General features: G+C 38.1%; 1 protein-coding gene across 1 annotated transcript in view; it reads left to right on the forward strand.

Annotated features, from left to right (window-relative positions):
- SCAPER (S-phase cyclin A associated protein in the ER) overlaps window positions 1–25,460 on the forward strand; it is a 147,241-nt gene that overhangs the window by 89,676 nt on the left and 32,105 nt on the right. The window contains 4 exon segments of the mRNA XM_034066256.1: window positions 5,048–5,163; window positions 13,049–13,172; window positions 20,391–20,620; window positions 24,049–24,204. Coding sequence (XP_033922147.1) covers window positions 5,048–5,163; window positions 13,049–13,172; window positions 20,391–20,620; window positions 24,049–24,204 — 626 coding nt within the window.

Raw genomic sequence — 25,460 nt, forward strand, 5'->3', positions numbered from 1 at the left:
TAATCTGTAAAATGGTTAGATGGTTTGTTTAATTCATTGTTATTTCTGTTTCCCTTACCACACATGCACTGGTGTGCACACACTCTCTGCTAAAGTTACTTGATTCATGCACTCTTCTGATGAAATTAGTTGCTCTAAATGTTTAGTTGCTCTAAATGATGAGTTTATAATGGTCCAGAGAGTGAAAATACATACTTAATATTGCATCAGCTGTGTTGGCTTTCCTCCTGTACAAATAAGACCAGTGTATTTCACAATGATGGACGTGAGAGGGATAAAGAAAACAAGACTTTTCATGTGCTGGCTTTTAAGTGCTACATCAGCTGTTCTGAAGAGTAAGCCTCTGTTATTGTTTTGCCAATGGTTAAGACAGATTCGGTGGCATCGCCAAGGCTTTTGCGCCTTCTCCTCTCTCTGTTAAGAAGTGGCAGTAATAACCATTTTTGCCTACATGATCATTTGTCCCTGCTGTCCTGCATGATTGGGTAACTTCAGCACCTTGAAATCCTTCTGTGCTTTGAAATCAGACAGTTTAAAAATACTGTTTGTAGCTGTGAGTTTCTGAAATGAGGAACCCAAATTTTTCCACATTGTTTGAAAACCAGGTGTTTATATGCTGTCTTTTGTTTAAGAAATACGAATTCTGTTACATTGATTGCCTTTGCTGAATAACCTTCCCAATCTAAATATACAGTCACTTAAAGACCAGTTTCTATGCTGAAACGATGAAATGGGTTTCATAAACATCTAGCTAAGTAATTTGAGAGACTAAGTTAGAAGTCTGGAGGATTCCTTCAAGCAGCCAAAATGTGCCATTCTGGTTTATGCTCTTTTCAAATAGAGATGTAGTATTTACTCCCTGCAGAGTCTGTCATTTTTCATCCTCATGTAGTGCCTAATTTGCTCGGTGTTTTGGCTGCTACCAGAGTAGAAGTTGTGGTTCCCTGAATGTGTCTTTCATTCTGACAGAGATTCAAATAAGGATCAATTTAAATAAGGATATTATTTAGGCTTTGAATAACTTACGTGCCTCATTCTACCTCTTTTGAATTTCTGTTATGTTGTACTATGTATCAGCTAATGTAAAGCTTTAGCACTACAAAACATTCAGTGGGTTTGCATTGTATTTTGAAGGATATAGCTTAATTTTGGAAAGGCAGATAAATTGGGTAAGATGGCCTGCTCCTATATGTTTATACTTTAAGAAATATTTATTTAGGTGAATATACAAATACCTCAAACTTTGGAAGTTGTCTCAAGTAGGAATTAATTCAGGCATACTTTAAACTAATTTGGTATTATTTGGCCGTTATACTTCAGAGATAGAATAATACTTATCAACATTGGGGAGGTTTAATACTGTTGATTAATGATAGAATCATAGACTGCTTTGGGTTGGAAAGGACCTTAACATTAACTAGTTCCAACCCTCCTGCCATGGGCAGGGATGCCTCCCAGTAGATGATGTTGCCCAAGGCTGTGTCCAGCCTGGCCTTAAGCACTGCTAGGGATGGAGCATTCTTTATACACAGCTCATCAATACGAAGTTTTGTAGTGTGGATAGACAAGGGATTGCATGGGGACAATTCCCTTTTACTCTGTTTCCTCTGGTACAGGTCACACAGTGTTCACTCTGAGAACATCAGTAATGCAATATTCAAGTGACTCCTCTGGCCCTTTGTGGCTAGGGCACATTTTCCCTTCAGTTCCCATGACCTCTGCTGACCCAAGACCAAACTGAAGGTGCTGTGCCTGAACCTGGGATTTCTGATAGCAGGATGCTTGCCTGGTGACCAAGGGCATTCACAAGCACCATGTACCAGCAGTTACTATGGTAATCAGCATTGCCTTTCAACAAAACAGGTTAAAAGCTATTAAGAGTTCTCCATCTTACAAGAATTCTTGGAGATAATTAAATATCATGCCAATAGTGTACTCATAATACCTTTGTGGCAGTTTTGTAGTCCTTTGTAAGCACAGTGAACAGCTACTGTACTCATGCATCTTCCCGTTTTGCTGCTGGTTTGTTCCTTCCTTTTACTGAAGGTTTTTCCCCTCTCTCTTCTGTGCACATAGTTAGGGATTTATTTCCCTGATGGCTATGCATCAAAATGCTGATTAATTTTTATGAGTAGTCTAGAGAGGAGAATAATAGGACATAAGACTAAGTACTGTAAAACTGGGAGAAATTACAAACTTGATTCTGCTTCATAGGGAACTGTAGTAGTAAAGGAAGTTCATTACAATTTAAATATGTACTTTGCAAAGTATACTTGTATTTTAGCAGAGTATTAGACAGGATTGAAACAGGCGCTCTGCAAAGAGTCTGTTTGTAAAAGGAGCAATACTGCAGATTCAAGTAGATTGAGAGCATGTAGGAAATCAAACAGCTTCATAATGTTAATATTCTTTTTAAATAGGTACATGAAAATTTCCTCTCAGAAATAGGGAAACATTGCAGCTTCTTTCAGTGTGGCTCTGGTGACTGATCTGGGGGGGGAAGTTTCTTTCTGAGCACTTCATTATTGGGTATTTGTGCAGAAAAGAGGAATTCTGGAAAAAAAAATCACAGATAGGAAGGGTTTCCATGAAAAAAATAAAAGGATGGGTTTAGCATTAATGAGTTTACAGAGTTGAGAAACAAGCCAAGTAAGAAAATGTAGCAGTGTATGATTTCAAGAATGAAGTAATTACTGAAGGGAGAAACAAAACGAGTGCAATAAAATGGGATATAACTCAGAGTAATGGGATGAAATAGAGAAAGGGCATATTTGGTCTAAATGACAGGCAAGACTTCTTCACCACAAGTGCTAATAGGTTGTGGCATAATCTCCCCTGAGAAATAGGGAAAGTGAGAAGTGGGAAGTGCTTGGCACATTTTAACATTGGAGTAGCACTAACAAATATGCTGTAGCAAATAAATCAGCATCGTCATATAAATGTCTTTCCTGTTGGTGTGCTGCAGTGCCAGTATGTCAGTCACACACAAATCCTCATGCACATTTGTCTGCACTGGTTATTATGTGTGTCTCTTGATTGCCAAGGAAAATGCAGCCGTGAAGTAACTAAATCTGACTTTCTACTTGTGAAGTTTTAAGCTGGAGTGAAAATCGATATGTTGGAAAGGCCCTGGGCTTGTGCTCAGCAGCCCTGGTGGAGCAGAGGAGGAGAGGAGAACGTTGGAGAACTGTGGCCATGAGCCAAAGTGCTCTGCTAATATGATCTGATTTGTGGCAGGCCTGTACCTTTGCTGCTTGGCTGTCTTTTCCTTATGGGTCCATCAAGAGGTCTATGGAAAGCACTGGGGGGTCAGTGCTTACTTGCAGTTACCCCAGGCACACTGCAACGTGAAACTTAAGTAGTATATAGCTGTTTGCTTGAAAGAAATGTCATGGAGAGAAAGTTGCATGATTTAAAAGTAAGATATATACTGTTGTATTTATGTATTAATGTCTAATTCTCACAGGGAAAAATGTTTCACTTCTAAATAAATCAGATTTTGCACAGTTTTGTTTCCAGTTGTTCAAAGAAAGATTTTACTGCCAGAGTCACTAGGAGTTTTTTCTGTTACACAACCTGTTGTAATATAATACATTCTTTACAGACTAATAATGATTGTATTTATAGAGCACTTCCCATTTTTTCCCACGTGCCAAGTGCCTGAAGCATTCGGGGGGGGGAGGGAAGGGAAGAAAGAAGTTACTAGAGTATCTTCATCATTGATAAAATCAAGTTGATTAAATGTGAACTGCCAATAAAATTAGACAAAATGAGCAACTTAGAAGTAGGAAAGAAAAAGCTCTTACTTGTTTTTTTTTAGACTGAGGGAGATAAAACCTGTTTTGCAGGGAAGGAAAACATGAGTAAGTTCTAAACTACAGGACCTGCTCCAGCCAAAACTCAGTAATTTGCAAACTGTAAATTCAAGGATGGTATTTAAGTGTAAAATTCTGCTAAGTGGAAGTTCAGAGAGGGCACCCAAAATGAAGAAAGACTTAATTTAGAAAGCTGGAACACATACAAAACTAGTTGGTACTGAATCTTTCCATTTATAACCAACAGCACAGCATAACAAAAGCAAAACAAATGAGATGTGTCATACCTCAAAGCTAAAAATATTAATTCATTCTGCTACATTTTTGATAAGCTGCAAGCAGTGGATTAGACAAAGGACCTGAGAGGGCAGTAAGTTGGGAGTTGCTAAAGAGAAAAACTGCAGCAGTCATTGATGTGCCATCTTCGAACTTTACCTCTGTAGTTTCCCATACCTGAAGCACTACCAAAAATCACATCTAGATTTTTAACCTGATTCTTAAGCTCTGAGCAATTACTTTGAGAAGGCAGAACAGCTGACCAGCTTTTATCCTCACCAGCATCTGTCAGGCCACATTTCTGCCTTCCCAAGATGAAGGGTAAAACAAGCTATCTATGATCTGACTGGTGACGCTGTCAGGTTCCCTTCCAGAGCAGAGACTTGACTTGCAAGGTCTATGTTCTTGTGAAGTGTGTTAACCAGGTGTCATCAACCAAAAGATGGTACTTGTGTTTTAAAGGGATCTGCCCAAGCTATTCTGTGCACACAGTGGACAAATCAGGGAACGAGGCTGGAGGCTGTCTCCTTAAAGAGTTCAGTAAAAAGAGGAGGTACCCAGCTGGAGATTGTCTATAGTCTTTAAATGATATCCAAAGTATAAAGTATAGCTACAAAGATACCAGCAACAGATCAGGATTAACTTTATTAAAATCTCTATAAAGGTATGTCGTTACAGAAAATACGGTATTCAGCTGTCTCCGCTGTAGAGTACTGGATATGTGTGCATAATCTTTGAACAAAATAGCAGCTGAGAATCTCAACTCCTACTCTAAACAATGCTCTTCCCTGTGTGCTTGTGGTGAAATGCTCCTTTTCATGGGTGTTCAAAAGGATAAATCCAAGTATTGAAAAATTTCCATGATGAAACTAAGGACAGCTGTCTACGTGGAGTATCTTCTATGTAGGAATGTCTTTAATTGATGTTGGTTCTCTTCTGTGTGTGTGTTTCTCTAGAACACAGCAGACCAAATAGCATTTAGAGCTGCAGGAGGATTGACTGCCCTTGAAAATGTTCTTCAAGCAGTGACTTCTCCCACCAGTTTGAATGCAGTTTCACGGATTCCTTTTAAGTAAGTATGATGGGTCCTTCATTTGCCACGTAGAATCACTTGAGTGTGTGTTTCACATCTGCTGCTTCACTGCTTCTCCTCATAATCCAGTGTTAAACTTCAAAGAAGAAAATTGTGCCATATTCTATGCTGCCATGGAAGGTGAAAGCCATTTCCACTCAACTTTTCTAACTTGGTGGTTTCATTTCTATCTATGATATATTTGAGCAGGGACGTCCCTCATTGTACAAAATGAGAAAAGAGGCAAAACTGTATTAAACAGAAGAGGTATGTATCTTTTGAAGTTAGTCTGTAAAGACGTCTAGTGGGAAGTGGGGGAATTTTTTTGAAAGCTTGCAATTCACTGGAGCCTGAATGCTTTTAAAGTGAAGCAGCTGTAAGATGCTCCTGTGTGAAAGGGCTTCTACAAACAGGTAAGTCAAAATTCTTGTGGATTACAGGAATTCCTCTTTATAGCACATCAGAATAGAAGGATTTAAATGTTTAATCCCTAAAAAAAAGGTGGTGACTAAAGTGAATGCCTGTAAAAACTGATAACTCAAAAGCATGCTTTTTTCCCTAATCTCTAATTGAAATTTTTATCCATTCAAAAACATATATGTGCTCTCAGAGCAGAGCTAGGCATGGTTTTAGTACAAGAACCAAGCCCAGGATATCTTGTGTGCCATTGTTATAATTTTTGTGTAGATATATTTTAATATTGTAATAATTGGAATTTGAAGCACTACATTGTGAGAGTTTGGATTAAAACTGTCCATTAATATGTTATGGGGCAGGTGTGAACTGCTTGAGAAGAGCATCAAGGCATACAAAAGCATTGCTTTTAGTATCTTAACTTTGCTCTTCAAAGAGAATGAAACTACTTTCATGCTGAGTCACACAGAACACACTTGCTGCAAATCCAGCCTGCTCCACTGGTGAGCAGTCCTGAACTGGTCCTGTGGGCAGCAGCTCAGCAGCAGCCTTTGGCCTCATTTGTCGAGACTCTAATGCTGAGTTACCCTCATCAACGTGGGATCAACTTTTCAAGGGAAAGAGCTGCACTAAAACTTACGGCCACACAAACTGTAACTTTTATTTAGCTTTACATTCTTAAGAGTCTGCATCTTTTACAGACAGGTATAGTCAGATTTTGTTCTTTCATTTTAGGAATAGTCTCACTTTGGCAATATTCATTGAGGAGGTTTGGGAATATTGCATTTACGTCACTGAAAAGATTGTGTTTGAAGCTTGTTAGGTGGTATGAAGATGTATTAGTTCTCAGAGGAACTTGTATGCTGGTAAATAAAGCCCCATGTCAGCTACATTTGTGTAACAGAAGAAATGTGAGGAGATTTATCGGAGGTGCTTCTCTGTATGACACTTACTGACTATCCGGTACCCGTTTCAGACCAGTAGAACTGGTTTCTCAGATTCCTGAGCCTATTCATGACTGAATTATAAAAAGAATTTTTAAACCCTTGAAAAATTCTTCAGACCTTGTTTTATTAATGCAAGTTTTCAACTCTTTCAATTTCCAAAAGAAATTTCAAGGCAGGAAAGAGATGAATAAAAACTATTCTGACAGCTTTGTATGATAAAAAAATCCAGTGAAGAATTTAGCTCCTTTTCTGAAATAGAGCGTTCATTCAACATTACAGCAAAATGTAATCTGTAGTTGGTAGGCATCTGAAAGTACTGAGGTTTGGAAGGTTTACATCAGGTTGCATGTGATTTAACATAGGATTTTGCTTTCTAAAGCTAACTGCTCTTGCAGGTTTTTCTGTAAGACTTTAACTGCCTGAGTCTAACTTAAAGTCTGCTGGAAGTGTCCCGGTGAACTTGGGTTGCTGCAAATGATGCAAACCCTTCTCTATTGTAATTTCTGGGGTCATCTTTCTGATAGAGAACATAATCTGTGCAGAGTCTGTAGCTGAGCTGCCAAGAACAAGCTGCTGTTCCAGAGGGTGAGACTTAGTATGAACAGTTTGAAACAGGCAGGAACATGGCTGGTATAGAGGAACAGTGTTAATGTGTATTAGTATGGTCTCACTGAAAGCATGTAAGAAGGTCTTCAAATATGTTGCTTTAAATACAGAATGTTTGAGAGATTTTCAAAACCAAAGGGTAATCTGTAGAATATATTTTGTTCTTTAAGTGAGGAAATGTAGCACATTCCTCAATTTAATTTTGGAAATTAGTTTGAAATTGTTTTTCTGTCTTTTGTGCAAATAAAATTTACATCCTGACTTTATGCACTTTTAATATAGAGAAATAGCAGTTTTCTCTGTTTAAAGATAGAGCAAAGCCTTGTGGAAAGAAGTTTAATTAAGACATCTTCTTAATTGCCCTTGCTTTGCTGAAGGACACTGCTGTACTTAAGATTGTTTGTGTGGTTTTGCAGTGTATGAGTTTGTACTCATATTGGGAATTTATCAGTTGTTTTGTGATGAGGATAAGCTATTTACAAGTAGGTGAGGAGATTACATAGGCTATTACCTCCATCTCTCTTTCTCCAAAATCCTGGCAGTATGGTGCAGCTCAGAACTTTAATCCCATGTCTACAAGATAAAGCTTTGTTATCAGAAGATTTAACAATATGCCTGTTGTGTTGGACTACCATCCAGATTGGTAGCTAGACCAGCAAATGCTGTGAAAAAGATGTGACATTTATGAGTCAGATGATACATTTGGTGTTGGGGCAATTTTTTTCTCCTTCAAATAAATCACTGAGAAAGGAAAAGAGAAAGCAGGGGATTATAGTAAGTTTTATTATTGGTGTTAAGATACAAATTAGTGCCCAACCACGTCATTTCTTAAGGTAGCATTTGTAATTTCCCTGAACTTGTTCACTTCTCCACAAAATAAGACATACTCAACAGAATCTCAAGAGCTTTCAGAGTCTTACGGTATTTTTCTTATGCTTCTACTGAAAACCAAGTAAGAGCTGCAGAGCAAAACAATGACTTAAAATCTAGACCAGAAAATGAGTCTTATCCCCTGCATTGCTTTGCATATTTGCTATGGGCAACTCACTCATCCCTTTTGTGCCATAACATGTTACTGGCCTTGAGAATTGTAACAAATCTGCTAACAAATGAGGTTTGTAGGGTTTGTTTAATTAACATTTGTGAAATACTTTGAGTTCCTTGGGTTACCAGTATTTTTAAATAGAAATTAGTAGGTATTGTGTAGGGAACAAAGGAGGACTTTTGTTACAAGTTAAGACATGATTAAAGTTGGGTTTATTATAATGTATCTTTTCTACTCATACAATTTCTTGCATCATTTACTTAAAGCAAGTATTAATGGGGTAAAAAAAGCTTGAACCATAATTACACACATAAAAAGCAGAAAACAGTGCTCACGTAATATTATGGATGGGATTGATACAAATTACTTCTTTCAGTAAAAACTGTTTTGAGCTGGGAACTGATTTTATAGCTTGTTCTTTACAATTTTTACATGGTTTTATGAGCATACATTTGTTAAGCTGTGCTGTTACAATTCATTCAGTTCTATAGCTGGTGCAGCCAGCAGCTTGAGGGAGGAGATTTTCTCCTTCTATTTCTCTTTGCGCAGGCCCTCCCTGCAGCTACTATCCAGCTCTGGGGCAACAGCACAAGAGGGATGTGGAGCTGTTGGAGTCAGTCCAGAGGAGGCCATGGGGATGCTATGAGGACTGGAGCAGCTCTGCTCTGGAGCCAGGCTGAGAGAGCTGGGCTGGGGCAGCCTGGACAAGAGAAGGCTCCTGAAGGGGAGACCTGAGAACAGCTCCAGTGCCTAAAGTGGCTGCAGCAAACCTGGAGAGGGGCCTGGGACAAGAGCCTGTAGGGACAGGACAAGGGGAATGGCTTTAACCTGCCAGAGGGGAGACTGAGATGAGCTCTTAGGCAGAAGCTCTTCCCTGTGAGGGTGCTGAGGCGCTGGCACAGGGTGCCAGAGAAGCTGTGGCTGCCCCATCCCTGGCAGTGTTCAAGGCCAGGTTGGACACAAGGGCTTGGAGCAAGCTGCTCCAGTGGAAGGTGTCTCTGCCCATGGCAGGGGTTGGAACTGGTTGAGCTCTAAGTCCTTTCCAACCCAAACCAGTCTGTGAGTCTATGATTCTATAGGATTGTTCACAAGTTTTTTACATGAAGTGCAAGACAGTCTTTCTTCATTTCTTGTATGGTTATTATTCCGTCTAGAGAAATGTTCACTGGAAACTGCAGTTGCTACAAGGGCATAGCGATACTCTAAAGAGAATGAATAGGGTGCAAGTTCAGCATCTGAAACCTGCAGCATCTGTCTATTTCCATATGTGTGTACATATATATATATATATATATAAATATATATATATACACACACTCTTGCTCCCTGTCTCAGGAATGGATTTCAGACTCTTGGAGCTTAAGAATAAAGCAGTGTTGCTCTCCTGTGCAATATAGGAAGAAGTTTTATTGTTGAAAGGAGCTCTGTGAAATGTTATGAAACACTCAGATTGAGAACCAGATCTTGCAATGAAACAACTGATAGGCCAGGAACTGGACAGTCAGTGATGCCTTGATTTTTATAAAGCAAAAGTTGCAAGCTCTCCTCTACATACCCTGGTGCACGGGGGTGGGTTAGTTTTGGGTGTTTGAATGCTGGTTTTGCCCTGGTATTTTGAATAAAAATTAGTGGGTCAGCTTGTTTCTGTCAGGCAAACTGAGGGAAGATATGCTAGCATAAAGGAAAATCACATACGTATATATAAACTGTTGAGATCTAGCTTGAAAACCTTGACTAGAATGAATCTTCTTCCTGTTTCTTTGGGCTCATCTAAAATAAACATAACAAACAGATGCATGGTTTTGTCTAGTTTAAAGACAGATTTATTTTTTGGATCAAAGTTTGTGTACCATAATGAGTGCTTTTATAATTGGATTTACTCTAGAGGAAAGCCTTACATCAGAGGGCAGACTTACTGTGGAGTTTGAGTATACATGCTGTCTAACATAGCTCTAAAGCTGATTTGTGGGTGTGATACGAAGTTTAGAGCAACACCAGTAATCAATAAACAGCTGCTTTACATGAGGCTCAGACTTTACCAGTTCAGCTGATTTGGATATCTCTTGAGATAAAACTTTTGGAATTAAGAGCTTCCAACAGGGAAAGAAATGGTAAGAAAGGTCTTGAGTTTTTCATCACAGAGAGTGTAAGTGGTGGTTAAATAAAGTTCTGGCTTGACATTAGCAGCACTGCACTTGTCTCAGAGGCCTTGTGTGGAAATGGTGACAGTTGACAGCTGTTGTTCCCTTAATAAGATTAAAGCAAAGAAATTAGTTGTGCTGTCTTTAATCTGCCATTTAACACTGCGAACCACCTGGGGACGACTTCTGTGCTGACACTTCCAATTCTGAATTAAACAAACCCTGTGGAACTGAATCGTAGTTCTCAGCGTGCCATGATTAGAATGTATGCAGACAAACTGTCGTTGGCAAGCTCATGTTATCAATTAAAAGAACCCTTTTTCTTGTTGTGAAAATTTAATTTGACATCCATTTGCTTACGCCACCTTTTCAAATGCATTATTTGAGTCTCTTAAAACACAAGGACTTTTTCTGACAAGAGATTCAGTTGGGAAATATGAAAGCATGATGCATTATTACAGTGGAATTTGTTCTATATATAAAGTGGGAAGGTTTTGTGTTTTCAAATGTAAAATGAGTGTTCCTCTAGGAATTAGGAATCACATATATCAAACCCCATTATTGCAGTGAATTCACTGAATCACTGCAGAAACTTTGAACTGCTGTCAAAATTACAAGTTAACCTCCCAAGTTCATATTTGACACTTTGGGTAAATTACAATGTTGATATTTAAATAGAATTAGTCTTTATTTTAGAATAGCCGATAAAATGGCAGATGCTGATTTAAATCAGCTACTTCTCACCTAAAAACTGCCAATACAGTTCCATCTGTCCCTGTAAACACACCTGCACAGAGGAATAATCTTCTATGAGGAGTAAAAGTAGGTGCCTAATGAAAATAATTTACAGCATTACTGGGGAAGGTGAAATGAATACCTTTAGAAAGACAGGACAGGAAAAGAGAATCCTGCTGTAAGGCAGGTTTTTAAAACATGCCCATGAAGCATGCTCCTGAATTTTGTATAGGTGTTATCAATGTAGGGTAAAAATTAGGTGGAAGAGGGGAAAATTAGCCTCCCTTTGACCAATAAATAATGATTTCATATTGTTTTCATATCATGTGAAGTGCAGATAGAAACTAATTTAAGTAGGCAGTAAAATTAATTACCTGTACAGTAAAATTTATGTAACTGGTAATACGGTGATGCTCAGAATATTAACAAAGAAAAGGTATAAATGTTCTGTATGTTTTTACAGTTCAAACCAAGCAAGGTAAGGCTTCTGTTTTAAATTCAACATTATTTCTCCAACTGAAGAAAAGACAATCCAGAAAGACAAATGAAGAAAAGGCTACTCTAAATTTTGTGGCCTCTGAGGATTTCCAGCTTCTCTGTGTTTAAGCATACAATGTAGGTGTATAAAATGCTGCAGTTTCAACTTCGGTGAGCCATGCTGAGTAATGAGAGGCCATAGCGACAGCACAGCAAGCAGCACCACAGCCGGCCCTGTTGTGTAAATAACTCTGTTGTGGCACAAAATATTTTAGGAGAAGACTAAAGCATAAAAGTCAGCTGTCTCTTTATAGTTTGTTGAATTAGTCTGCTTGTTATGTTAAATTCCAGCTTTGAGGATTTCTGTATGATAACTTGTCATTTATTGCAGTCCCATTTTTGTGTGGCCTTTTAACAGTGCTCACAATTTATTTTCTTCTGTGGAACTTATTTGAACTTTGTCATGTGTTTTTAGATGTTAAAAAACCCAACAAAGTAAAAGGTCTTTTCCTTTTGGTTTGCTTCAGACAAACAACTTGAATTTCTAACCATCTTTATTTATTATTGTATGTATTTACTGTAGATTTTGCGTTGTGTGTCTGTGTGCAGATTTGTATGGTAACAGTGATAGCTTTTCAGTGAGCAAAGTTCAAGAAATGAATTTTGGGTATTATTCATGGTCAGATTAATCTTCTCCTTGAGTATATTCTATAGGACTGGTCCCAGCTTCCCTGCAAATCCTGTTTGGAGAAGAACACTTTAATTGGAGCAGATGGAAATTACTGCACATGATGCAAAGAATAATTGGGCATGTTTTGTACATCTGGAGCTCTCTGTGGCTCATTGTGCTTACGATTTTCTGTTCTTACCATTGCAGACCTGTTCCCTTTTCTAGCCAGCCATAGGTGTAGGTCAGCTGATGCTATTGCAGTTACACACCAACAAGTCTGTACAGTAGTGGGTCCCAGCATGCCAGGAGGATTTTTTGGACAGGAATTTCACCTGCTCAGTTTTGCTTGCTCAGTACAAATCACTTGATCCTCTCCACGCTTTACATTAGTCCACAGGCACTACCCAATAGCCTGTCTCCAAAGCTGGTCCCCCTATACTGTGAATTACTTCACACAGTTTGGTTTGGTTTGGTTTTCTTGAGGTTTTGCTGGGGAAGGGACCTTATCAGCCAAGTTACGTGTAATAGAACTGTAAGCCTCAGGAAAATAATATTTTGTATCTAAATTATGAAAGTATCTGATATTCTGTGTGAGTTTTCTTACAAATTCTTAATAGAGAAGAGTCTAATAGCCACACACTGTGTGACTTCTGATAAGTATGGCTTTGCTGCTTTGCAGTTACGAGTGATTTTAGATTTCATGTAAATTTTGAGTTCTGTCTGGAATGCCAAATTAAGAAAATGAATGGGAATTGCTAAAGGATTGGTTTGTGATGCACTTCCATTTATTTGCTCTAAATGTACCATAGAAAAAAAGTAAAATTTTTTGTTTTCTCTTCTGATTTTTCAGGTCCCTCAGCAGTGCAGTGAATGTTTACAGCCTTACCTGCAGTAACTGTGCAGAAAACTGTACTTATGTTCTGTTTAGCAATAAGATCACTTTTCTAATGGACCTGTTGATACACCAGTTTACGGTATGTAGAATAGCTATTTTAATTTAGACGGTTTTGTATGGTTCACAAACATATTAATTAGAGTGTAAGAACACCAGGTGGTATGTGAGAATAAAGGCTCAGAACAGGACTCCTGTTGTATTGGGTATCTCTCTGTATCTGCTGTACTTCTATCCAAATGGATATACTTACTTCTGCTAATAAATTCTGCAAAAGCACATGTACCAGGAACTCTACTGAGCAGCCAGTGTTCTATCTTTACTGTTTTCTGAGATTTTCTTTTTTAATTCACCCTATAGTAATATTTAAAGTGTAGAATATTAGGAATTGTCCCTGTGTGTTTGATTCTTGCATGTTTCAATACTGGGGATGCAAGGCAGGTCAGTACACTGCTGTAGTTTGATTTGCTGAAGTGCTTAAATAGCAGGACTCTTTAATGTGAAAGTTTTAATTTTCCAATGTTTCATTTAATTTGAAATGTCATTAAATATTTTATTTGAAAACTCATTTTTAATTCATAGTGACCTGCTTATCATAAGATATTTAGTCTTGGTTTTCTACTTATAAATTGTGTCTATGTATTTTCATGAGCCAAGCAGTTTGTTAATTGAAAAGTTATGTACATACTTTAAATAATTTAAATGACTGTTAGAATCAACAAGCCATAGGACTGTAGATGAACACTTTCAAAAGATAGTCCAAAGGACCCTGACACAAAGAAAACCCGAATGCAACCTGTGCCTTCTCCTCTAAGTAGCTGCTTGCTCATTGTTCTTCGCCAGGTCTTTCCAAGAGGATTTCAGGTATTAGATTTCAAATATGCTTAGTGAAAGGTGCGTGCATTGTGCTGGGCCAGTCACTGCTGGATACCCACTGTGAGCCAGAGCACGGGCTCTGTGGGTAATTACACAGGAGATGAAATCCTTCAGCACTTCCCAAGTGATGAGATTCATTCTGATGCCAGACACCTTCTCTTTTCTCAGTGTAGCACTGTGCAAACACCCTGTGCTTTTCCTGAAGAAACACAGAGGGTATTTCTTGGGAAATGCTGGCCACCTACAGATCAGAGATACTGCATAAGAAAAATTTACTACACTTAGAGCTGTTTCCAGTCTGTTGCCAAATGCTAACCCCTAAACTGCAGCAAAACTGTAATTAAAGCTTAATGTTTCCCGTGATCCACAGTGGACTTTTCTTTCCTATGCATAAAGTCTCTTATGTTCTCTTCAGGCAGAATTGGCCCTTAAACTAGGATATCTTCATAGTTCCATAAAGCACATATTTAGTACAAAAAAGGCAAATACAGTGCTGCTTTTCTAACCCTGATTTGTCTCTCTTGAAAATGTAATAAATCAGATCAAGTTTGAATTTTTCTTATTTACAAAAAGAAATCTTTTTTGATTGGCTCAAGCTCTGAATACCCAAATACTAGAAGATGCCCCTCCAAAGAATTTAACTGCCTCCAGTATTCCTAGTTTGGTGAGCTGTATGATGCCGCCTTTGCCTCTGTTGTGTGTATTTCCACTCACTGTTGGAAAATAAACCCCAAGTAATATGAGGAGTAGTGAATGAGAACATATATTTACAAGGTTTTACCAAATGGTTAAACAAGTATGCCAGTATTTGCTGGATGCTGAATACAGACACAGGAGGAATCCAGTTTTGAGCAACCTTTAAATATATTCTTGAATATAGCCAGTATGAACCTTACTTCCAACCAAGTTAATGTGGCTTTTGTTTTGTTTTTATTCATCAGTCGAATGCAGTGTCAGCTTTATTTTTGCTAAAATTCAGAGCTGTACATTTTAAAGAATGAAATTCAAAACTGTCATTGCTCAGTGGTGACCAAAAGTTCATTTTTCTTTACATGGATGTAACATTTTTCTCCTCAAAACGTAGCTTGAAGAATTACATAAAAACAAGCATAGTTTTTTCTCTAATGAAAGCTTGGTAGCAAACCTCCTTAGCTCAGGTAATGTCTATTGGAGGTCAGTAGTAGTGTGTTTCCTGATTTTGGTGGTTAATGGATCAAGCCTTCCCACCTACATCCATAGAATGTCATCTGCTTGAGCTGTAACCTCAATTCATCTACAGACAACTATCTTTGCTCTTCTTTGTCTGCTGTACCTCGAGGATAATTGCAAAATAATGAGAACTTCTCTAATTGTGTATTTTGGAAGGTTTCACACTGAGAGAAACAAGGAGCTGTAAGCATGTAAGGATAGGGCCTTAAGTTTTATCTTTTCAGTCAAGTGACAGCTGTCATGTGCTTTTCCATGAAAGTATCTCAAAAAGCCACATGCATAATAAACCATACATGCCTGTACCTCCAGTTGTAAATAAATCTATGTTTGGTAAACAGTTGAGATTTTGGGTTTGGTGGGGGTTTATTTGCTCTCTTTTTATGATTTCACATAAAGAAAGAAAAGCAAGAAAAGCATGGCAGTTTGTTTTCTAGTTATTATGTTCTCAGATGAATCAAAGGGAAATTTCAGAAACCTTTTGAGAATAACAAGCTGGACAAGACCACCTTGTCCAGTAAATCTCTGAGCAGATTTTGGTCATTCAGTCAGATCTTTCCCATCACAACAGACCTGCTATTATCAGTTAAAGCGTAATGCAAATCAGTACTCATTAAGAATTAGAAATTGAGACATTTTTGTTGTTACATTTCTTTGTTCATATAAATATGCAAAATTGCATGAAGTCTTTCTTGCTTCATTTTGGAATTGAATGCTACATAGAACTGCAAATGCCTTTTTTAAAGGCAATCTTTAAATTCATAATGCCTGAAAATTCTAAATGAAACTTCATTAGTCAATGTAAAAACATGTGAAATGAGCATTGCAGTCTAAGGAGAGATCAAACAAGTGCAGAGTTCAAAAGTGAGTTCCTGTTACTTTTTTCTTCTCCAAAATACAGTGCTTAAATCTACAGACTGTATTGTAGGTAGGTGGCCTATGACATTTTACTCATGAAGTACAATCCCTTTGTGTGGGTTTAAGTTAATCTGGCTATCTCATCCCAGTGAAGTAATTTTTCTCCTCCGTTTCTTCACTGGTATGTGCTACCATTTAATTTGGGTGCTTCAAAACAACAGACTCCATCCTATCACAGTTGCTAGTTTCTTAACCATTTGTGGTCAGTTCTTTCATCCTCTGTATGCAACAAGTAAGATGGCTTCGTGTTTGCACTGATTACAACAAGAACTGTAAAATCAAAGGCACATGTGTACTGCTTGATTGTCCTGATCCCTTTCAAATGACGTGCTGTCTCCACAGTGTTCTGCTGTTGTGGCACTGATAGTCCTTCTAGCCCTTAATAACATGACCATGTGGACAGATCACTAAGAGATCTAAAAAACCTGCTGTCCCTCCCATTTTGATTCTAGTTGGAGACCTGAGGACCAGCACCTAGAATATCAAAGTTGACTTTTAAAAAGGTACCTCAGCATCAGCTCTGTGGATTGATCATTTCTAATGCAATTAAGTCAGTGTTGGCAATGTAGAAAAGCCTAGAAACTTCATGGATTTTTATTTATTTTTAATAATGTAACTTTTAAAAGACCAAAACCTTACATTTTGTTTATTCCCTTCAGTAGGAAGCCAGTGTGTTAATCTGTAGGAAGTCTTGAAAATGGCTGCAGTAGGAGAAATGGCCCGTTCAAATATTTAGGGGCAGGGGATTTAAAAGGTGAAACCTTCATCTGCTCCATCTTAAGTCCATAGACTTCCTGGGCCATTTCCATTTCTTTAATTCAGTCACTGCTACGTAGAAAGTCTAACTTCATATAGATAATATTGTGAAATTATACATTTTCCAGAGTGTTTTTGAGGCCAACCCAATAAGCACAAAAAGCACAAAATCATTGCTGTTAATGGGAGAAGAATGGAACATAAGTGACCAAATGAACAGGAATTGGGCCCTTCCAAAGGTTTGAAGACTTTGCATTTAGGTTTAGCAGCTCTATATTTAAAACTCCTCATGGCAGTGGAAGATTATGCTTTTTTATGAGACAAAAACATAAATGACTTTTCAGTGACAGAGCTTTACATTGCTAACTGGAAACTGGTGTGGGGTTTTTTGTTGGCATGGAAAAAAATGCACTGTGATATGTGGAGGTACTTTCGAGTCAGAATGGAATAACATTTTCAGCTCTATTAAATGTGTGCCTAAGTGCTTTACTGGATTGGGGCCATATTGTTCAGCATCTTACAGGATTAAGTCCTAGATGGTGGGCAGAGCTGAAGAGCTTATGGCAGCTCCATACAGCAGGGGAATCCTGACACAAGGGGAATTCTCTGCTGGATGGCTTAACAATTGTATAGAGACAGTACCAGGGAAACTGGTCAGAGCATTCTAGTTCAAGAACCCATTTAAAGAAAGAAAGAGTCTTGATTAGGCCCAGTGTAGGCTCTCATCATAAACACTAAAATAGCATTGAGATGTTGGACGTGTGAAATAATTGAACAGTAGTTACATTTTTCCTGATTTTCCTTTGTAATTTAATAATGTTTTATACCAATTACTTGACAAGTCAGTGTCAGCGTGTAATCATAGCTCTAGATTTGAGTCAGTTAAACTGTTAAATCTGTTAAACCTTAGAAATAAAAATGCAGAATGTTTTAACACATCCAAAGCCCATGGTCAACAAACTCAATTTTTCTGAGTATCGTTAACTCCGTGTGTAATCAACACAGAGAAATTGGCGCTTGAAAGCTTTCATAATTGCACTATTAAATCTTAAGATTTCCTACCCCCTTGCCTGATATAATTATCAACAAGCAAAGTAAAACATCGCTTTTGCAAGCACTCCAATTAATTTTGAACATAAATCTCAACACACTTTCAGACTAACCCATTAATTACTTCTTCAGTAAAGGAGCTGATCTTTTGTCACTTGTTTAAATGGAAAATATTAAAGATAGGAATTATTAGAAGTTACATATTATTATATATAACTTTTATATAGAACATATTCTTATCTATTAAGTTCAAATTTACCAATTTTCTTTATTTCTTTCTACCTCCTCTTTGACATGCAGAATATAAAACCCACATTTGTTCCCACTTTATATTAATACACACAGGCACACTTTGCCCTAGAATCAAATGGGAAAAATCAGCTCTGCAATAAACGATTGTGCTAAGAGTACTGCATCTATTTATTTTACAGATTAGGAAGAGCAGTCTTATATTATGGCTCTATATCAAAGCATGAACTTGTGTAGCTAAGGGCTGTAGACACAGAAAATATAGTTCTTCTGTGTACATTCAAAAATAGATGTATCTGTTTATCGTGCTGTTCATTACAGGAAATGGAAGGCTGTACTGCAAAATAATATTAAATATTGTAAGAAATAAGTTACATATGATTTTTTTTATCTTGGATGAAATAGCAGTGAGGAGCATTTGTTAGCAGTTTTTAAAACCTATAGTTCCTGGTACAAAGTCACCGCATTTCACTTGATTTATACATTGCAAAGCCAAATCTTTCTGTTTCAGCAGGCAATTGGGATCATTAGGCATGAATTATTTTAGTCAACAGAAGTTCCTGGAGCAACATAATATTATTTTTTCCTATTGAACTTGAATAAGCAGCTAAAGGCTTCTCACTTGCTCACTTGGCTAGTCACCAGCAACAGACTATTACAATGAGTTTTAAGTACCAACACAAGGCTCAGAGCTAATGAATAATAAAGAAACATGCATGTTGTTCTTTGTCACCAAGTGTTATCGAATCCCTCCTGATACCTATACAGGCAGGAATGGTTTCCTGTGCCCTCACTGGCATATACTGGGTATAAAGGATTTTCACCTCAAGTGAAAATAAAGCTTCAGTCAATATCGATCACTAATTACAGTGTTGAAAGGCTCAAGCTGTCTCATAAAAGCACCTCTGCAGGGGCTGTTGGTGTGGGCAGTCAGGCAGCATGAAGCACAGGGAAGGTACCAAGGAGCCTGTGCCGTGATTGATGCATCCATGCTGCCAACATTCTGCCTGTAAAACTGCAGGACTTCCACACACACACTTCACTTACTGTGTGATTGTAGCAGGGCAGGATTTCAGCTGGTTTAAAGTACCTTGTGCTGCAGAAATGAGCAAGTATAATAAATGTCTTAAGAAACTCACACTCCACAAGGATTTCCTTCCAGGTCTGTGTCCTGATCATAGATTTGTCTTCAGATTTGAGATGTACATCTCCACTGCCTTTTTTTGGAGTGGGTTCTAGTTTAATGATTTAAAAAGGTCTGTTTAGAGAGAACTGCATGTTGTGCTTCTGACATGATTGACAAGTGACTGACATCTAATGGGCAAGAGCAGTGGTCATCAGGTGCCATTTTATATTAAGATATTCAAGCCTTATTAATGGGACATATTTTTCCTGCTGTTCTAAATAGTTAAAATATTAAGATATCCACAAAAGTGCTCAGACTTTCTTCTTGCCTCATTAGAGATTTGTGGTTAGAAAGCATTTCTTATTGCATCTTTTAGAACTAATTATTCATGTAATCCTTTATGATGGTCCAGTGCATCAGCTTGTGCCCTAGAATTTGTGCAATTGTTATGTCTTCCTCAGTTCCTTGTTGCTTTTTGAGTTGGTTTGTTTGGCTTTGGGGGGGTGGTGGTGATGGATTCTTCTTGTCAGATTAAGAAGGGAGAGATGTGAAGTGCTTATGTGCTTCCTTCCCTCCCTGGCAGGGATTTCTGTTCCAGCTGTCTTTTATTTTTTACAAAATCAGGATTCTTTTGTTTTTTTGTAGACTTTGGAAGATTTAGCAGTTCTCTTGAAGGCTTTGTCAGGTGTGAAGGGGAACCACTGTAATTCATGTCTCAATTCAGGGAAGGTTGCCCTCTTTTGCTGGTTTAAACCAGCTGTGTATTACCCTCTTTGTGTACCCCAACAGGTAATACACGTTGTTCTGAATTCATTTACGCAAAAGCTCGTGACTCATCAAAAATCCTGTTTCTCCACATAGAACACAATCATATTAATGAAATATTCTGCTCCTATAAGGCTTCCTTCAGTTCTCGTACACTAAGTGCTGTTTTGACTTGATTGATTCTGTTTCAGCTTGTTTATCTGCATAAGGGATATAGGAACTTTTCTTGTACATGAAATGCTTTAAGGTCCCTGAGCACTGCTAGAAAGTGTTACTTTATTTTTGCTGTACCCATATGCAGTTTTCAAGTATTTATTTCTGCTCAATTCTGGTTGTCTTTTTCTTTTTTCTCAGGTTAGCGTTCCTGATGAGCATAATGCTCCTTCAGGCAGAAGCGCAAATAAGCAGGTATTCGAAGATTTAACCACAGGACTTCTGAGGGTAACTGCTGTGATTTTCAGATGCCTGATCTCCAGATTCCCAGATGGAAACAATCACTCTACTGCACTGAAGATACTGCAAGAAGTGAAAAGTAAATCCTCACTAGTGGAAGCATTCAACAGCAGAGTCCAAGACCTGATCAGGTTAAAAAAGAAATAAAATAAAATGAAACTTTTCTAAACCTTCTTTACTGCAGAGGTAAAAATGCAGTGATTTAAGAAAGGAACAAACTGCTTTAACTCTTAATAAGAGCAGTTTGTGTGTGTAGTCAAGACGACTTCTGAAGTCCTGTAATCTCAGGCAAAAATGTTCTTCAAAACACTGCAGATGCAGAAATACAGAAAACCAAGAGTCTTTAATTTGGGGTTTTTTTGTGTGTCTTTTCCATCAGTTTCATCTCCTAATTACCTAGGAGCCAGCTTCCACATTTTCATTATTTCCTCTCAGTTCTCTATGCCAGCTCTATGTGCCATTGCTCAAGTGGTCCTGTGTATCATACATGCATTCATATAAGTTTGCCATAAAATACACACTTCCTATTACAAAGATTACCCAATAATTCGTATGAACTTAATTTCAACCTGTATATAATATAGCTGTATTGCAATAGAGTTTTCTTTTGTAAGTGTATTTCTTGAGCAGAACTTCAATCAAAATCATCAGTGAGTTGTAACAGTTGAGTAAAAGAGAATACACTGACGTGCTCATTTTTACTTAAAACATTCTGATTCTTTGGTAAAAACACTTTGACCTGGATATATTCATATATATAATTACTGTATGTTTAGTATATTATATATAAAAGTAATACATATCCAACAATATATTATGTGTACTGCAAGTATATGTAGTTGTTTTAGTAAATTACATAGTCTTCAGCCCTCTGAAGAAATTAAATTCTTACTGTATGCCACTGAATATGTGTCCCAGTGAGCATCTTCAAACTTTTCAAAGTGTGGTGTGATGCTGATGGATACAAAAAAGACAGCTGGAGGAGGAAGGCAAATAGTTGTCATAGATACCAGTGACCTCTCAAACTTTCTTGTTCTCAGGTAACCCGCCTTCTCCCCAAACAGGTTTTGATAGAGTGTGAAATTTCAGGATGTTGTATTCTCCGCACTTGTGAATGGGAGGGTGGGAGGTCTGCTTATTGATATTTGTGCTGAACAGACATCTGACACTGACTTGGCCAAGCACAGGCATACCCTTAAGATAAGAAGATACATGAGAATCCAGCTAGGTCCCTCACCTGAGGCACTTTAGGGGATCTGGTTATAAATGGAGAATGAAAGGCACGATGACAAGGTAATAGCGCAATTAGGAAAAAAAGAGAGAGGGCATTTTAAACTAGTCAAAAAACAGACAAATTCTATTATTAATGAGAATCTTTCACCTCCAGGTCATTGTATCATATGTCTTTGGGTTGTTGATTAAACAAGAGTTTTAGGAAGATAGGAGAAGAAAGAGGGAAGTTGGATATTTTTTATTTTCTATCGGGGGCTGCTAGACCTGATGCATAAACAATTGTCTACATGCTGTCTCAGAGGGGAAAGCCAAATTATTTCAACTATGCTTCCGTGGATAAAAAGCCTGGGAGATGGAGGCAATAGATTAGAGAGCTTTGACATTCCACTTGTCTGCATGCTCAGTTCCTCAATAAAGGGAGTGCTCCATGCTCTTCTCATTGTCTCCAGATGCCATTAACGAACAGTCCCAGCAGACTGGAAGCTCTCATCCATTTCTTCCCTGCCAAAAGAGCAGCCACTTTGTATCCAGGTGTGGCTGCGAAGGAAGGGGGACAACGAAGGCATTTTGCAGGTGTCAGTCAAACTGTAGGGATGTTCCTAGGGAAAAAGGAAGAGAATATTGATGAGAATAGTTGTGCCTTTTTGTGAGATATCATCCATCAGGATTAGCTGTATTGAGGTCTTTCCCTTCCTTTACATAAAGAGATTTCTCTGTGACTATGATGTATCTAACAGCCAGCTCTGTTCCTGGAATTACTCTGCTAACACAGGAGAGCTTACTTATCAACTGTATGATCAAGTGAATTGCTCAGATCAAAATCTGCAAGAAACCTAATGCTGGTAACCTTTATGTCGCTAAATAGAACAGATAAACTTACCCGAGCAACAAGTGTGCAATTAAGAACCTCTGTGTGTCTTTGGTTTTAACTGCTGTGCTTCAGCAGCTTTAATAATCTTTCATTTTGTACTTAGACTTCTTGCTTTATATCCAGTGTATTTTTATTTTGAATTACTTTCATTGCATCCAAAAGCAGGGTGGACTCTGGCAAAAACTCTAGCTTCTAGCCCAGATGAGAGCTTAGTCTTTGAGCCACAACACTGTGAAAACTGGGGAGGTTTTCCTCCCTAACCTTAAAAATCCCTGGTTTCCCAAAATCAGACTGTAATGTTGTGATTCCCCTGTGATGGAATAATTAGTTTTAATAAATACTTGCACACTTCCTGTGACAAGCACTATATAATCACTCTTACTTATTGACTGGAATGAGTTTTATTTGGTAATGTCCTGTACTTAGTCATGTCAGGGTGGTTTTGGAATTATGGGAACAATGGTACTTCCATCCCAAGGAGCCTAGGCTCTAAGTGGCAGTCCCCAGCAAACGGGCTTGACAGACAAGTAGACAGAATGGCATGTCTGTCAAGTCAGATACATCAGCAAAGTGGCATGGAGAAAAAATTACTGTGTGCACTGTTTAAGTGTAGTTGATAATGTTCGAAGTATGAGAAAACCTGGTATGTGAAGAGAGATCTTGGTACGAGGACTAACAGCAAATGTTTTGGGTATGTTTCTAAGCAATTCAAAGAAGAGGCATCAGCACTAGTGTTGTGTTGATAAGCAGTGGTGATCTGATCTACTCATAATAAAAAACTAAGTGGATCTTTCAGTTAAACAACCAGAACCTCCCTAGCATGGTTTTCTCTGCACTGAGTTTTGGTTGAGCTCCTCAGGAGGCTTTCTGATCCCGATTCTCCTGTACTGATGGTAGAAGGTTGTTTACCTGCGCGTTCTGTTGGTCCCTTAACTGTTTCATATATATTAAAAATTAAAATAAAAGAAAACCACCGGAACAACAGGGTAGCGGTTGTTATGATTCACGTATTCCAATAAAACATTGTCTGGGTAGCATCATTGTCTTCTTGAATTAGCATGTTCTACAAAGTTTATCTCTTCATGCTAAAAAGATGTTGTGCTGTTGGAGAACTATCAAGATTATTATAAATCATATAACTATGGCAAAATTCCATTGCCCTTGTAGGAGCATGGTAAAATAAACATTTACACTCATCTTTCTTGTACAGTATAATGCAGATTGTCCTACAACAGACAGATCTCTTAACAGAAACTACTGATAGTTACAGAGAGCCAGATCTGAAGTTAATGTAAGCTGAATTGTTTATTGAACCCTTTCAGAAAAAGTATAGAAGTAATCACAACATGCATTTTGTATGGATTGGTAGTTGAGAAGCAGAAATTACTTCTTTTGCAAAGTTACCAAAAGTGGCACAGGACTGGTTTTTTAATACCATTTTTCCTCTGTTTCTAGTTACGTGGTGAACATAGGACTGATAGACAAGCTGTGTTGCTGTTTCCTCTCTGTTCAAGGCCCTATTGATGAGAATACCAAAATAGCAACTTTTCTACAAAGTGCCACAGCGGTGTTGCATGGAATATGTCAACTCTGTTTTGGTGTCAATGGAAGGTAGGTGCACTTGGTCTGTCCCCTCTGATCTGTTCATCAGGCAACAGCCATTGTAGCCCTGTGCCAACACCACATTCATGGAAGTGAGCATTACAGTGAGCCTGTTCAACAGAACCGTTTGTAGTCACACAGTAATAACCAGTAAAGAAACAACACAGGAAATTCCCTCTGCTCACCCTTTCATCACTGAGCTGTAATTAGTTACCTGCACTGAGTCTTGATTCTTGTAAGTCATTTATCAGACTTGCAAGCTTCATCTCCTTTACTCATTGTTAGAGAGAGGGTTTTATCATTGCTAAGTGTCCAGGACTTCAAGAGGTATTTTATTATCAGCTAAAATCACCTCTTTAATTGATTTGTCTCTAGAGCAGCCTAATCCAGTTCCTGTTCTTTAAAATACCACTGTCAGGAAAGGAATTGTATTTTCTGTAAAGAAAAGTATTACTAGATTTGTCAGGGGATTTCCTAATGCAAAATGTTAGTGTAACCTAACCAGGGCTGTGGGGAGTGAGCACAAGGTATGTGTCTGCCACCAAATCTGGACTTCTTTAATCTACAGTGTAGGACAACCCTGACACTGTGAGAGTCAAAATTTGAGAGCTTCAGGGTGCACATACTAGAATCTACCACCATTGGACTGTTACACATTTCAGGGAAAAATAAGGGTAACAGAGCTTTACAGTGAATACCTGAAGGGTAAAATTTGATGCTAGAGCTGAAAAAATGAAGTTGTTAAAACACAAAATAAAAACCAAAGCTGTAGGTAAGAGCTTCTGCTGGTAAGCTCAGGACACAGGCACATGGAAAAAGAACTGCATGAAATACGAGCCCAAAGAGACCATCCCAACTCCCTGAAATTTCCCTTTCTGAAAGCTGCCAACATTTTACATTCCAGGTGAGTGCTGCCAACAGTCAAATGCTTACTGAAAAAAATACTAAAAAAGAATAAAAATCGCCCTTCTCTTAGTAGAATAATAGTTCTGGCTACAAGAGTGAGTAACATCATAATTGCAGTTTCTGAAGGAAGCACATGCTTCACCCAAACAATAGAGATCTTTGCACTCCAAAATGATACAGCACTGTACAAGCACTTCCTTCAAGAACATCTGTCCTTTGTCGCAGAAGAATAATTTTGGAGAATTGAGTCAGTTACACCAAGTATCTGATCTTATTACCTACATATACAGCAGCACTTTGGATTTTATCCAAAGGTGCTGATTGTTCTTGGTTTCCAGCTTGGATTGTTCATTTGAGCA

This window comes from Melopsittacus undulatus, chromosome 9 (assembly GCF_012275295.1).
Source record: "Melopsittacus undulatus isolate bMelUnd1 chromosome 9, bMelUnd1.mat.Z, whole genome shotgun sequence".
Taxonomy (NCBI): Eukaryota; Metazoa; Chordata; class Aves; order Psittaciformes; family Psittaculidae; genus Melopsittacus; species Melopsittacus undulatus.